The sequence below is a fragment of the Microtus ochrogaster genome, chromosome X (assembly GCF_000317375.1).
Source record: "Microtus ochrogaster isolate Prairie Vole_2 chromosome X, MicOch1.0, whole genome shotgun sequence".
NCBI lineage: Eukaryota > Metazoa > Chordata > Mammalia > Rodentia > Cricetidae > Microtus > Microtus ochrogaster.
In genome coordinates, this window is record NC_022026.1 from 57,741,621 (window position 1) to 57,755,556 (window position 13,936).

Consider the following 13,936-nt stretch of genomic DNA (forward strand, 5'->3'; position numbering starts at 1 on the left):
TTTCCAGCCTCTGGTAATACAAGACAGCAAGGTGGGTTTCTGTTCTCTTGGAAATGGATGAGGGTAGAGAGGTAAAGTACTTAGAGCTTGGTGTTTCTTCTGTACTCAGCAGAGTTCTTATGTGCACCAAAGTCAGGTCAGGAGCTGGGCATGGTGACACACACTTTTAATCCCAGCCCTTGGGTGGCAGAGGCAGGTGGATCTCTGAGTTCGAGGCCAGCCTGGTCTACAGAGAGAGTTCCAGCACCACTGGGGCTACACAGAGAAACCCTGTCTCTAAAAGCAAACAAACAAACAAACAAAAACACACAAACAAACACAAACAAAAATCTGAGCCTGGGGATACTCCATGCAGGCGCTTATGATGTTAAGATTGCCCATCTGCCCAGTTTTTGGTTCTTACTTATTTCCAGGTGACCTTTGTTCTCTGTTTTCAAGTTCCATATTCTTATATCAAAACACCCTATTTTATCTAAAACCATTTTTCACTTTTTCCTGTGATGTTTGTGTTGAACCCAGGACCTCATGCATGTTAGGCATATGCTCTATTCCTGAGCTATCTTGTTTCTTTATTTTAAGTCAAACACCTTTTAAAGCTGTTTTGTTTTTTGTTTTGAGACAAGAGTCCCACTATGTATCTCTGGCTAGTCTAGAACTCTCTTTGTAGACCAGGCTGGTCTTGAACTGAGGTTGAGAGCACTTCTGAGTGCTGGGATTAAAGGCATGTGCCAGCCCAAAGCACCTTTTAAATGCATGGTGCAAATTACCATTGCTACCAGTTTGTGGCAATTTTCATAGCCTCAGAACAACTGGCATAGTGTTACCGATGGTGCAGTTGCTACCAAGCTTGTGGTTGCTTTAGGGATTTTTCTGTTTTATTAGTTCAGTGACTAAATTTATGGTTATTTGTAGTATATAATTACAGAGATACATTATCAATATTACCAGCGTGACGCTTGAACTTACTTTTCCATTAGTACAAACCCTGCAGTTTTTACATTAATTACAGAGGGAATTAATTAATGACCCCTTGGACAAGTTTTCACCTATTAGTAAAGAGTTAGGAACCAGCTGTGCCAGTAATGACTGGTCTCTAGATATGAGGGCAGTGACCACAGCTCTGGATTTGGCCCTGACCTAGCATCCTCTGGCTGAAACTAGAGTCTTCCTACCACCTCATCTGGGGCCTTCTGGTTCGATTCCAGCACGTAAAGGATGCTGTTGTTCTTCTAATAAATATGACCATCCTATTATTACTGGTAAGTCTGAGTGACAGATTATCCAAGGCTCAGGCAGAGTCCATTTCAACTCCTCTTCCAACTCCTCTTCTTCCTTTGTTTTCTTGTTCCAAATATTAATTATTGCTTTGGTTCTGAAAATATCTGCTGAATTTCAGGTAGTGTTAGGGAAACTTGACACACATTATCTTTAATTTGTGTGGCCATTATGACAGGTGGGAGACATAACTAGAGGAGATAAAGTGACTTGCCCAAATCATTAATCTATCCATTCATACATTTTTTTATGTCATTGGAGGATAATTTATCTAGTACCTACTGACACCAGTTGACTGATAGGATGGTACATAGTAGAGTGATGGGCCTTGTGCTGGACCCCACTGTCTAGTTAGGAAGCATAGGAGTACCCACAATAATAAGAGAAGTGTGTCCCGTGGGAGCATCAGGGAAGTGTGCCTAACCCAGCCTGAGGGTCAGGGAAGATACCCAAGCTGACATCCAAACTGAGACTTGGAGGATGAGTGGACACTGAGAGAGGTGGGAGCTGTGTGAGACGAAATGGACAGCAAGCAGGCCAAGCATGTGCGAGGGCTGCTTAGCACCTGCCTGGGCGAGGGACTCAAGCTTCATGTGCAGTGGGAGTGAACTGTTAGGAGAAAGGGTCTGCAAATAGAAAAGTTTACCTGAGGAGGCCGGCGGCGCTGAGGCCCTGGTCCAGTTGTACCCACTGAATTGCAGTGACTTCAGTGCCCTCTAGTGTCCACTGGCCCATCTTGCAGCTTCCTGGGCTGTGTTCATTGTCTCCCAGCATCATGTATAACCAGGTCGACCTGTGCTAGGTGCTGGGGACACTGGGCTCAGTGGGACACCTATTCTTGCAGATTTCCCAGTTAAGTAGATGAAGCCGTGAGCAGTATTGTGAGGTGAGCAGGGTGGAAGGACACTAGGGAGGTGATCCACCCTGCCTAAGTGGGACCAGGGCACGTTCCCAGAGGACACCGCTTCTAGCTGACTTTAGAAGAACAAGGAAGTGCTGTTTAGGAGGGGAGGTGATTGTGGGGGCCCAGAGGGAGAGTACTGGTTAAGACAGGCATGGAGCAGCTGCATGTGCCTGAGAATTAGAAGTAATTCTGTCCAGGGGAGGTGCAGGTGGGGACAATGTGGTCCATATCTCTAATCACAGTACTGAGAATGTGCAGGCAGCAGGAGCTCAAGTTTAAGACCAGCCTGGGCTACGAGGCAAAACCCCATCCCCCCCAAATGGAGGAAGACCCAGATTAGCTGACGGTGGGAGAGAGGGACGAGGTCACTGAAGGATCCATGGGATCCTTCACTGCTAGCTCATTTATGCGGTATTTAAAGCATGGGATCATGGCCAAAGCTGACAAAAGCTGCAAAAGTAATGTTTCCTGTAGAATCCTTCTCATCCTATTCCTGGGGCTTTAGAGATACTCCATCCATGCCTATCCATGAACTACAGACTTCCGAAATAACCCTAGTATAAGCAAGAAACCCCTATCATGGCCTCCAGGGATTTGCAAGATTGAACCCTTTCTGCATCTCTGTCCTCATATGTATCTTTCAATGAAGTTTTCACTCAGCCACATTGGCCTCTTGGAAGTTCCTGCAAGTGGCATCTTGGGCCCTTTCTTCTGTACAGAATTCTTTCTGCTTCCTGTCTCCACATGAACAGAATGTCTGTCTCCTCTCAGTTAGACATAAGCGTCCTGAAGACAGGACATACTGTACTTTTAGAACCCAGCATTGTGCCTAGTCCATAGTATGTATCTGTCGAATGAAGTGCTCACCAGTGCCCTGTGGCTGGATTAAACTCCTCACTCTGAATTCGTTCAACCCCTGGTGAGCCATCATAAATTTATGTAACTTGTGTAGATAGGTCTGAATTACACCAAGGCTCCAGTTCATTAACAGGTGTTTCCCTAGAATTCTTCCTCATCTCTGAAGCAAATGGGCTCTGGCCAAGTCCCCCACCCCCACCCCATGGCCATTGGGAGAAGGGTCAGATGCTCTTACTCCAGCAGCAACTCTTTCATCTTCATGTGCATACTTGGGCTTATGGAATCTTGAGAAGCACCTGGGAGGTAAGCCAGGTATAGTGGCACGTGCCTATAATTCCGCTACTCAGCGAGCTGAGACAGGAAGATTGGTGTGAGGCTGAGGTCAGTCTGGGCTACATAACGAGTCGCAGGCCAGCCAAAGGCTATGTGGCAAGACCACGTTTCAAAAATGACAAATGAATAAACACCCATGTGAGGTAAGCAGAGCATGGCAGGGTAGCACATACTTGAAATCCCAGTACTTGGGAGACTGAAGCAGGAGAATTATAAATTTGAGGTAAACCTGGCGACATACATAGCAAGACTGTTTCAAACAAACAAAAGCAAACCTATGGAGTAGGAAATTGTCATTTCTATAAAAGCCAAACTGAGTCTCACGGGATATGCCCAGGTAAATGGTTGAATTGAACTCTACTAGGCTCCACAGTGAAGACTCTTGGAATCCCCAGAGAATAGAACAGGCTTGCCTGAGGTCACACATTATCAGCCTTTCAGACTAATTTCTTGTCCTCAACCCCTGTCAGGCATGAGGAAGAACTGGGCCAGATGTGAAGCAGCTGCAGGAGCTGGGAGAGTTGTCCAAGAAAAGTAGACAAAGCAGAGGTTGTGATGAGGGCTTAAGCACCCAGTAATAGGAGATGGGCAGAGAGAGGGGAGGCTTCAGAGGTCCCACAGATGCCAGGTTCGTGGTGGTTCAGAGGGCCTCTCTCTTCCTAGCAGCCTTGGCGTTCTTCAGATGAGCCAGTTGTCCTGGTAGGGAGGCAGGAAGGTTGGCCTGTGGCCTGTCAGCTCCTGTTTCTTCTAGATCACTGAGCACACTGGCGCTCCCCAGGAGCCTTCTGCTCAGAACAGCCAAGAGCCTGGGCTCTGGGGCTATGAAAGGCTAGGATGCTGTAACTGTTACCCTTTTTTTTTTTAGAACACACCCATCTTTCAGCCCCCTCAATTCTGTTTCTCCAGTGCTCCCTATGTAGAAAGTAGAGAGTGCCGTGGTGGATAGGCAGGTGCCAGACACCCAGCTGTGCTCTGTTGTGTTGACTTTGCTGAGATTGTGCTCTTCTCTGGGTTTCTGTTGTTGGACCTGTAGATTCAGGCTGCATAGTCTTGATGGAGGAGCAACCTCTGGATTATAAATGGCGGGTGTACGGTTGTGTTTTTCTCTTTGGGATTTTTTTTTTTTATTTTGAGAGTTTACTATAGTCATAGAAAATATTCAGGGCCATATCCTCATATCCGAAACTGGGTGATTTGAATTTTACAGTAAATGTGCTGCAGCGGAGATGTTTGTGAGAAGCCTCTGCTGAAAGATCTCTGTATGCACAAAGTAGGAATGGACCTGAGGTTCCAGGTTCCAGCTTTTGGAATATCCAAATTAAGCCCTAATCTTGAGGTTCTGCCACTACTGCCAAGCTTCGTGTCTCAATTTTCTACAGCGGGTATTCAAATAGACCCCATGACACAAACTTCTCAGGATGAGACAAGTTGCCTGTGGGGATAAGAGAGATGCACAGAGGGGGCCCAGACCCAAGTTTGACCACGAGGACTAAGAGAGCTCTCTAAACTGCTTCCTCTTGTGAGGAATTCCCAGCCCCTGGAGAGCAAGGAAGGAGCAAAGTTTCCAATTGCAGCCTGGCCTGCAGCCCAGCTGGCCTGGCCCCTCCTCTTTGACTCCTCCTTTTAGGGAAGGGCTGAGGAAGAAGAGGTGGGAATAGCGACGGGGTGGCACTGGCAGGGAATAGGGAGGGGGCTGCCCCTGGGACTGGTCCAGACTCATGGAACCCCCCTGGAGGAGCAGCAGGTAGGAACCTGGGCCACTTAGCCTGACCCCCCCTCCCTTCCTGCTCAGACCTGGCCTGATGATTCAGCCGCCTTCTGGCTTCCTGGTTTCTGGCTCCCTTTTTGTATTCTAGAAGGCCTTTGGTTTAGGAGAGGGAGCCAGCTTGAGTGGGTGAGTCTGTGGGCATCTGAAAGCCAGCTCGCTCAGGACCTTGGAGCACCAAGCAGTAAGTCAGTGGTCCGTGAGAGTTGACCTCCGTGACTGTCCCGATGTTAGCTGCCCACACCCGGCAGCCTGTGTACTTCAGCCACTGACATTCTGATGCCAACATTCCAGCAGCCTGAGGGTGTCTGAGGCTAGCACATAGAGGTACTTGAGAAATGGCCACTCTGCTGATGAGCAGATGAGACTTCTCACATGGGAAGCTAGAGTCTCTGTAAAGATGTGGGTACCTTCTGACTTGTACCACGTTAGAGAATGGGCAGCTGGGCTGACTTTTACTGGAGCTCTTGAATGGCCAATACTGACCACCTACCTTTAGGGACTTGAGGAGACAGAGGCTGGCTGACTTGGAGGGGCAGGCTCCACTTTCAGCTTGTCCTGGCTGTGGCCACTTGATATGACCCCCCCCCCCCGAAACCACACTGTGTTGGATAAGGCAGGGATAAGGCCCCTAGCCCCCCTACTTACTGTCCCTCCTCTTCCCTCTTGCCATTCTCTGGACTTTAATCACATCTAGCAGGTGCCAGAGGGGCCTTTAGACTGTGCACTGGAGGTGGGGGGTGGGGTGCAGCAGAGGGGTGGAGTGTGGGCCCAGCCTTGGGATGTGTGGGGGACAATAATGGCCTTGGAAGCAAAAGACTCCTTGGAACTACCCTGTCCTCTACCTTGCCTGCCCTTTCACCCCGAGCTCTGAGTCTTATCCTGTCACCAAGACCACTGAGATCCTGTCAGCCTTCTCTGCCCTCAGCGCTCCCCCCTCCCCCCCCCTCCGCTGCTCTGGCACTCTCTGGCTCTCCCTGTGTTCTTTCTGTGTCTTTTGTCTAGCCCTTCCTCTTTCTCCTTTTCTGTCTCTTTCGGTTTCTCTCTGTCTTTTCCTCTGCTCCTTCAATGCTCCACCCTAACCTAACCTACCCCAGGCCCCTTCTTTGGGGTTCCCCTCCCCTCCCTTATTCTAAGGGGAGCCCTTACACTCCCCACACATCTTTTCCTTCTCTTTCACCTCTCTCTGCTTTCCTTCCTACCTTCCCCTGTGCTGTCTGCTGTGAGGAGGGCTCCTTTTCCCTTCCCTGCTGTGGTGTCCCAGCGTCTCTCAGTGACCCAGGTTCCCACGGAGTCACCTGGAACACAGGAGGCCCAAGCCTGGCTCTTGTCTCTACTGCCCCCTGTTGTCATTGTGTTCTGTTTGTGGTTGAGTGCTGTCCTCTCTTTCTTGACTTTGTGGTTTTTTCTTTTTCCTTCCTTCCTTCCCTCCCCCTTTCTTCCCTCCCCCTTCCTCCTTCCCTCTATTCTTTCCTCCTCCTTCCCTCCCTCCCCTCTCCTTCCATGTCTCCTTCCCTCCTTTTCTCCTTCCCTTTCTTTCCTCTTCCTCCTCCCTTTCCTTTTCTTCCCTCTCTCCCTCCTTCCCTGTCTCCCCATTTCCCATCATGTCTTCCTTTCTGTCCTCCCTCCCTCCAACCCCCCTCACTTTCCTCTCCTCTGAGCCTTCCCTTTCTCCATCCCCCACCTACTCTTATCCCCTTGTCCCCATTGCCCTCCCTGCCCCTCCCCTCCTTCCCTGTCTCTTTCTCTGTCTCTCTTTCCCTGTCTCTCACTGTCTCTCAGGTCCACAGCGTCTCACACTCTCCACCAGTATTGCTGTCCTACTCAGGCCCTTGACTCCATGAAGCTAACCCCCTCAGGCAGGCTGGCAGAGAGCAGGTAAGAGCTAGACCTAACTCTCCCCCAATCCTTCCCCTCCCAAACCAATATGCACCATCATTGCCAGACACCCCCAACCCCTGCCCCGTGTCCCTTAGTCCCCGGAGTGACTGTCGAGTGGTTGTCTGAATGTCTGAGGAGAATATCTTGGGAGAGCAGGTCTGGAGACTAAAGGGACCTTTGGAATCTATTTGTACTTTATTCTTTTTAAAAAAAGAAAGAAAGAAAGAAAGAAAGAAAGAAAGAAAGAAAGAAAGAAAGAAAGAAATTCATGCCTAGAGGCCAGTCTCCGTAGCTGGGAGTGGTTGGTCTTGGAATATGTGACATTTGAAGAATGTTCTGAAGTATGAATAGGAGTTTGCCATTTGAGTAGAGGGAAGGATCTGCCTACATTTTTGGAGAAGAGTATTATTTCCAAGTTAATCTGAAATCCTGTTTTATATCTCTGATTAGAATTCAAGAAGAGGAAGTATTAAGAGAAAGGGAGGCCCCAGCAATGTGGTGCCTTACACCTTGGTCCCAATACTCAGGAGGCAGAGGCAGGCAGATCTCTGAGTTCAAAGCCAGTCTAGTCTATACAATGAGTTCAAGACTAGCTGGAACTACACAGTGAGATCCCACCTCAACAAACAAATGAAAGACCTTACACTTAAAAAGAAGAATGGAATTTATAGATTATATACAATAAATTAATTTAGGAGACCATTACATTTCACAACTTATGAGGTATGTCCATAGGGGTTCTGGAAAAACATAGTTTCCAGCGCCATTTATTTATTGACTTATTGATTATGATGCTGGGAATCGAACTTAAGACCTCACTCACGAGTGCAAGGCAAGCATTGTACCACTGAACTGTAGTCCCAGCTCTCCCAGTGCTTTAATTAGAGAGCAAGGCAGGTTAAATTACACTAACTATTCCACTTAAGACACTAGAAAAAGAACAACACAAGGAAAACAGAATACATTAATTACTGTACATGAAGCCAGAAATCAATGAAAAATAAAACAAAAGTTTTGATCCTCTGGCAGATATGATTGGGGAAAAAGCAAAGAAAATGTAATCAAAATAAGATTTTTAAAAAAGGGTTTACCATAAATTCTGAAGAGATTTTTAAAAAGTTATAAGAAAATGCTGTGTGTGTTTGTGTGTGTGTGTGTTTATACCAAGAAACATGAAAATTAATTTCATTGGGCGATTTTTCTAGAAACTGTAAATTACTGAAACTACCTATAAAAGGGCAAAAAAAAAAACCCACCTGGAATAGAATGAAAAGGTGAGAAATAAAATGAAAAAAAAGTGGTCAATTTTTTCTCCTGAGGAATAATACCATGTCCAGCTGTTTTTTTGTAGGTCCTGGAAGTTCTATTAAATCTGGCAAGGTCAGCTAATAAGAAAAGATAGCCATCTTCCCAGTTCATGACATAAGACCAGGCACCTGGCCATTCAGTGGCATACCTGCAGTCCCCAATACTCAAGAGGCGGAGGCAAGAATGTTGCCTTAGCCTAGGAGTTGGAAGTGATCAGACTGGGAAATATAGAGAGACCCTTTCTCAAAAACAAAGCAGAACAGGGCTGGAGATAAAGCTAAATGGAAGAACACAAAACTCTGGGTTTTTAATCCTCTCTCCCACACATACACAATTATATGTCAGTGAGCAACTGTTTATCATTTGCTATCTATCAGAACTAGGAATTAGATGCAGGGATTTATGCATGTTAGATTGAACTGTGTCTCCAGCCAATTTTCCCTTTATCTTACTAAGTTACTCGAGAAATCCTAGAAACCACTAATGTTGTCCAGGCTGCGCTCAGTCTCGTGTTTCTACTGCCTCTACCTCCCGAGTTCTGGGATTTCAGACTTTTGACCCCAAACCTGATGTAACAAATATTGTAATAGAATATTATTAAATAGAATCCATTAGCGTATTAAAAGTAGATCTTTCTTGCGTTGGTGGCTTAGGTTTTTAATTCCAGCACTTGGAATGGAAGGTAGAGGCTCAAGGTCAGATTTGACTACATAGCAAGTTTGAACCCAATTTTAGAGAGGGAGAGAGGGAGGAAGGAGGGAGGGACGGAGGGAGGGAGAGAGAGAGAATATCTTAACAAATAAAGGCTTCCTAGGATTGTAGGGATTGTTCAGTGTTCAACATTAGGAACCCTGGTGGCTGGCTGGATGATTCAGTGGTTAAGAACAGTAACTGCTCCTCCAGAGGACCTGGGTTCAATTGCCCATACCCACATGACAACTCACTAATTTCTGTAACCCACTTCCAAGGGATGCAGTGCCCTCTTCTGGGCTCCACAGGCACCAGGCATGCACTTGGTGCACAGACATACATGCAAATAAAACACCCATATACATTAAAATAACGATAGTATAATGACAATAACAAATGATAATGATAAATGTTAGGAGCTCTGTTAGTGTAATTTGTTGCAATATTTTTCCTTTATAGGAAAGATGATTTCATTTCTTTATTAATGCTGGAAAATGTTCTGATAAATTTACATTATATTCTCTTGCTAAAATGGAATAATTTGTTACACAGCAAAAGATAGCTAATACATTAAGCTACGAATTAGTGAAAACTTCCTTAACTTGGTAAAAGTTTGTTTTTATCAGAAATCAGAGATAATCATCAGATGTAAAACTGAAGCACTTAATACACTTCCATTAAATTGAAGAACAAAGTAAGAATGATTGCTATCACTATTATTTAATAATTTTTGGAATTTTAAATAGTGGGATTTCTTTCATTGAATTTGTTATTTGACAAGTTCATACATGTGTATATTTTTTCCAATTATAAATAATGAGATTTAAAAAGAAATGAGTAGTGTAAATATTAGAATGACTCATAATTAGCATTATCTGAAGATGATGTAATTGTCTAATTAGTCAAAGAGAATAAAATGAAAATTTCTTTCAACTACTAAGAAATTCCAATGTGATAGGTACGTACAGGGCAAATATGTACCCAAAACATTAGCATCTCTAAATAACAGTAGACTCTAAAAGATGTAATAGAAAAATATACTTTTCACAGTATTAAAAAACAATCTACAAACTCCCTAGAAATCTATATGAAACAGGAAATTGTTTTGGAGAGGGCTATAAATTTTTATTGAAGGCTGTAAGACTTGACTACATCAAGGGTTATCTTCTATTTGAGGAGGAAAATGTTCAGTATGATAAACAATCATATTTTTCCCCAATTTGATCAAAATGGTCAATGTACTTGTCATAAAAATTGAGTGATATTTTATTTGGTATTGAGCAATTATATTTTAAAGCTCATTTAAAAGAGTAAATATTCATTAAGAATTTTTTGAAAAAGAGGAATAATGTAGGACATTCACCCATTAAATGTACCCAGATCTTACCAAAGAGGGCATTAATGGACTAGAAAGATGACTCAGTAGTTAAGAGCTCTGGCTGCTCTTGCAGAGGGCCTAGTTCAATTGTGAGCACATGGTAGCTCACAACCATCCATAACTCCAGTTCTAGGGGGTCCAATACCCTCCTCTGACCTTCATAGGCACCAAGCATACATGTGATGTGCAGTACACATAAAATAATAAAATAAATAAATCTAAAAGAAATTTAAAAGACTGCAGTAATTACAAATATTTTATCTTCACAGAACTAGAGGAATATATAAATAAGACAAAGTAGGGAGTTTAGATGCAAACCCACATGTTGAAATGTAAGATTCATTTTTGATGAAAAAGACATTTTAGACCAGTAACACATATGAAAATATGCTTTTAGAATTAACAGAAGAAACTCTGGAATATTTTGAGTATAATATTAAGATACAGAAGGTCTTGCAATTTGGGACTTTAAAACCTAGAAGACAAAGCCTGGTGCAGTGAGTGGTGCATGCCCTTAATTCCAGCACTTGGGAGGCAGAGGCCAGCAGGTGAGTCTCTGTGAGTTCCAGGTCAACCTGGTCTAGATAGTATGTAGGACAGCCAGGGCTACTTAGTGTGACCCTGTCTGGACACAAACAAACAAACAAAAAACCAAAACAGAATCTAGAAGCTAAGCCAGCTGTAATGGTGCCTGCCGGTAGTCCCAGATACTCAGGAAACTGAAGCATAAGAATTACTTGAAATCAGGAGTTGAAGGCTAGCAGGAGCTACACAGTGAGCTACCTTCTCAAACAACAACAAAACCCAGAAACCATAAAATGATGTTTTTCTTCACTAACATTTAAAACTGTGATGAAAGATACTGTATCCAAAGTTAAGACAGTAGAAAGAAACTACATAGATGTAGATATCAGGTAAAATGCTGTTATCTCTGTCTAAATCTAGGTTGTGTCCTCAAAGTCAGTAAGAAAAAGATAACAACCTATTTACGATGGAGAATTAGGTCAGCCAGCCGTGGTAGATTTTTACCTATAGTCCTACTGTTTAGGAAGCTGAGACAAGAGGAACTGTATGAGTTTGAGACCCACCTGTGCTACCTAGTGAGTTCTGGGATAGCCTACACTGTAGAGTGGGATCCTGTCTCAAATAAAGCAAAAGAAAATGTTTAAATAACACCATCTGATGTTTCAACAATGAAATAGATAATAACCGAATAACTATGAATAGGCACTTAACTTACTACTTGTTAATAAACTGTAGGTGAAACCATAACGAAGCACCATTTTTTAAAATGTGAAAATTTAAAAAGATCAGAAGAATTGTGGCAAAACACAACCTCTCATATACATTTGTTGGAGTAGGGATTAATATTGATTTTTGTTTGTTTGTTTTATGGGACCACTTTGTTAGTTGCCAGGAGAATTTCTCTCTTCCTGTTTGGCTTTATAAGGCAAAGTCTCACTATATAGCTCTGACTGTCCTGGAACTAACTATGTAGACCAGGCTGCTTGCAGGTGTCTTTAGAGGCCAGAGGCATTAGATGGAGATCTAGGAGGTTATGAGCTTCAGCCATGGGTACTAGGAGTCAAACTCAGGTCCTCTGCAAGAGCATGCTCTTACAGATGAGCAGTCTCTTTAGCCTCCAATGCCACTCTTGACCAATTCTTCTCATTTATTTATTTATTTATTTATTTATTTATTTATTTATTTATTTACCTACTTACTTATTTATTTATTTATTTATTTATGTGCATGGGTGTTTTGTTTGCATGTATGTCTGAGTACCACATACATGCCTGGCACCTATAGAGGCCAGAAGAGGGTATCAGATGCCTTGAAACTAGAGTTATAGATGATATGGGTTCTTGGAATTGAACCCGGGTCCTCTGGAAGAGCAGGCAGTGCTTTTAACCACTGAACTATCTGTCCAGCCCTTTGACCACCTCTTAATTAAACGGCTATATAAGGTATGCCTCTTTTAAATAAGGACAGGAATTATGACTAACCTTTACCTTTAGCTAGTCTATACACTTGTTAAAGTGATGGAAATAACTTTTATCTATACTTTAAATAAAATATGTATTCTTAGGACTGGAGAGATGAGTCAGTGGTTAAATGCACGTGCTGCTCTTTTGAAATGGAGTATGTCTGGTCCTACTTTCATGGAGTTCTAGTCTAGCATGGAGAAAAGAAGCATAGTGTACTATGGAATGGAACTCAATTAGGCTGAGCTGGCTGCCAGAGTAGAGGCATGTAACTCCATCTGGCATCTAGGGAGGCTTCCTATAGGAGGTGACATTTTTAATGAGTTTGGGGAAAAAAACTCTCTTCCATCTTCCTTTATGAAGAATGCCCTTGTCATCTTTTTCACTCTTCCAAACGTGGTGACCTATTGAGGAAAATTAGTTGAGTCAATTTAAGTTCAAGATTTTCCACTCTCTGTGACTTTGGGCAAGTCATTTAGCTTCTCGGCCTCTCTTTCCTCAATCTAGTCATGAGACTGATGCCTGCTTACCTCTCAAGGCTGTTCTTAGGATTGGAGATGGTCTTGTGAAACTGCAGGTGGCTGTCACTACAGAAGAGGAAAAAGGACTTAGACCTTGTTTTCCTCCTAACAAAGTGCATTACCCAACACATGTGTGAAGATGGTTCTAAATCAAAGACTGGTCCTGACCATAACAGGCAGTATTTGGGGAAATACTGTCACTTGAACAAATTACTTCACACATCTTTTGATCCCTTCTTCTCTGTTAAAAAAGACAGAATGCTACCAACGGCATCATGGATTTTATTGACTAAGGAGTGGGTGGTTCCATTCAAATGAATTCATTCAGAGTCCGTATCACTAAGTACCTGGAACACGGTGGGTACTCTGTAGAGTCGCTGTTGTTGGTACTTACTTCGGAAGACACTTACAGAGTACTGCCTATGCAAGGTTGCTGTTGTCCTCCATGAATCCCCAGTTAGTTGGGGGAAGACTGTGAAAGGCCTGTGACAAAAAAAGAGCACCATGGGATAGAGGGTAAAGAACAGGATCGCAAGGGAGAGACTCCAGCCCTGCCTGAGGCTGGCACAGGTGAACTCACCCTGAGGTTTGGGTCTTAAAGAATAAGTACGAATTAGCCAGATGGGTGAAGTACTGAAGAGCATTCTAGGCAGAAGGAATAACATATGCAAAAGAACTGGATGTTTTTAGATAGAGCAAGAGAGTGGAGTGTATAGGCTTCAATGAGGCCCACGAACCTCCTGAAATTGGATCAGAATGCTACATGTGTATAACTATGCACATAATTTTGTGAGGAAGATACTTCATAGCTTTTATTAAATGCATAAATGGGTTTGTATCCCCTCAGAAAGGTTGAGAGCCAGAATTGTTGGTAACGAAGTATTATGTGAAGGAATCTGAGGTGGGAGTTTACCTGGATTAAATTTGTATTTTGGGGGGGCTGGAGAAATGGCTCAGTGGTTTAAAAGCATTGCCTGCTCTTCCAAAGGTCCTGAGTTCAATTCCCAGCAACCACATGGTGGCTCACAACCATCTGTA

General features: G+C 43.7%; 1 protein-coding gene across 4 annotated transcripts in view; it reads left to right on the forward strand.

Annotated features, from left to right (window-relative positions):
- Iqsec2 (IQ motif and Sec7 domain 2) overlaps positions 1-13,936 on the forward strand; it is an 80,422-nt gene that overhangs the window by 26,315 nt on the left and 40,171 nt on the right. For 2 of the 4 annotated variants that reach the window (XM_026784708.1, XM_026784710.1), the window contains exon 3: positions 6,918-7,013. The exons of 1 other annotated variant lie outside the window; for it this stretch is intronic. In XM_026784708.1, the coding sequence (XP_026640509.1) occupies positions 6,918-7,013 (96 nt within the window). Of the gene's footprint in view, positions 1-4,614; positions 5,115-6,917; positions 7,014-13,936 lie in introns of those variants that run through there. One more of the 4 variants, XM_026784709.1, reaches the window with a different exon arrangement.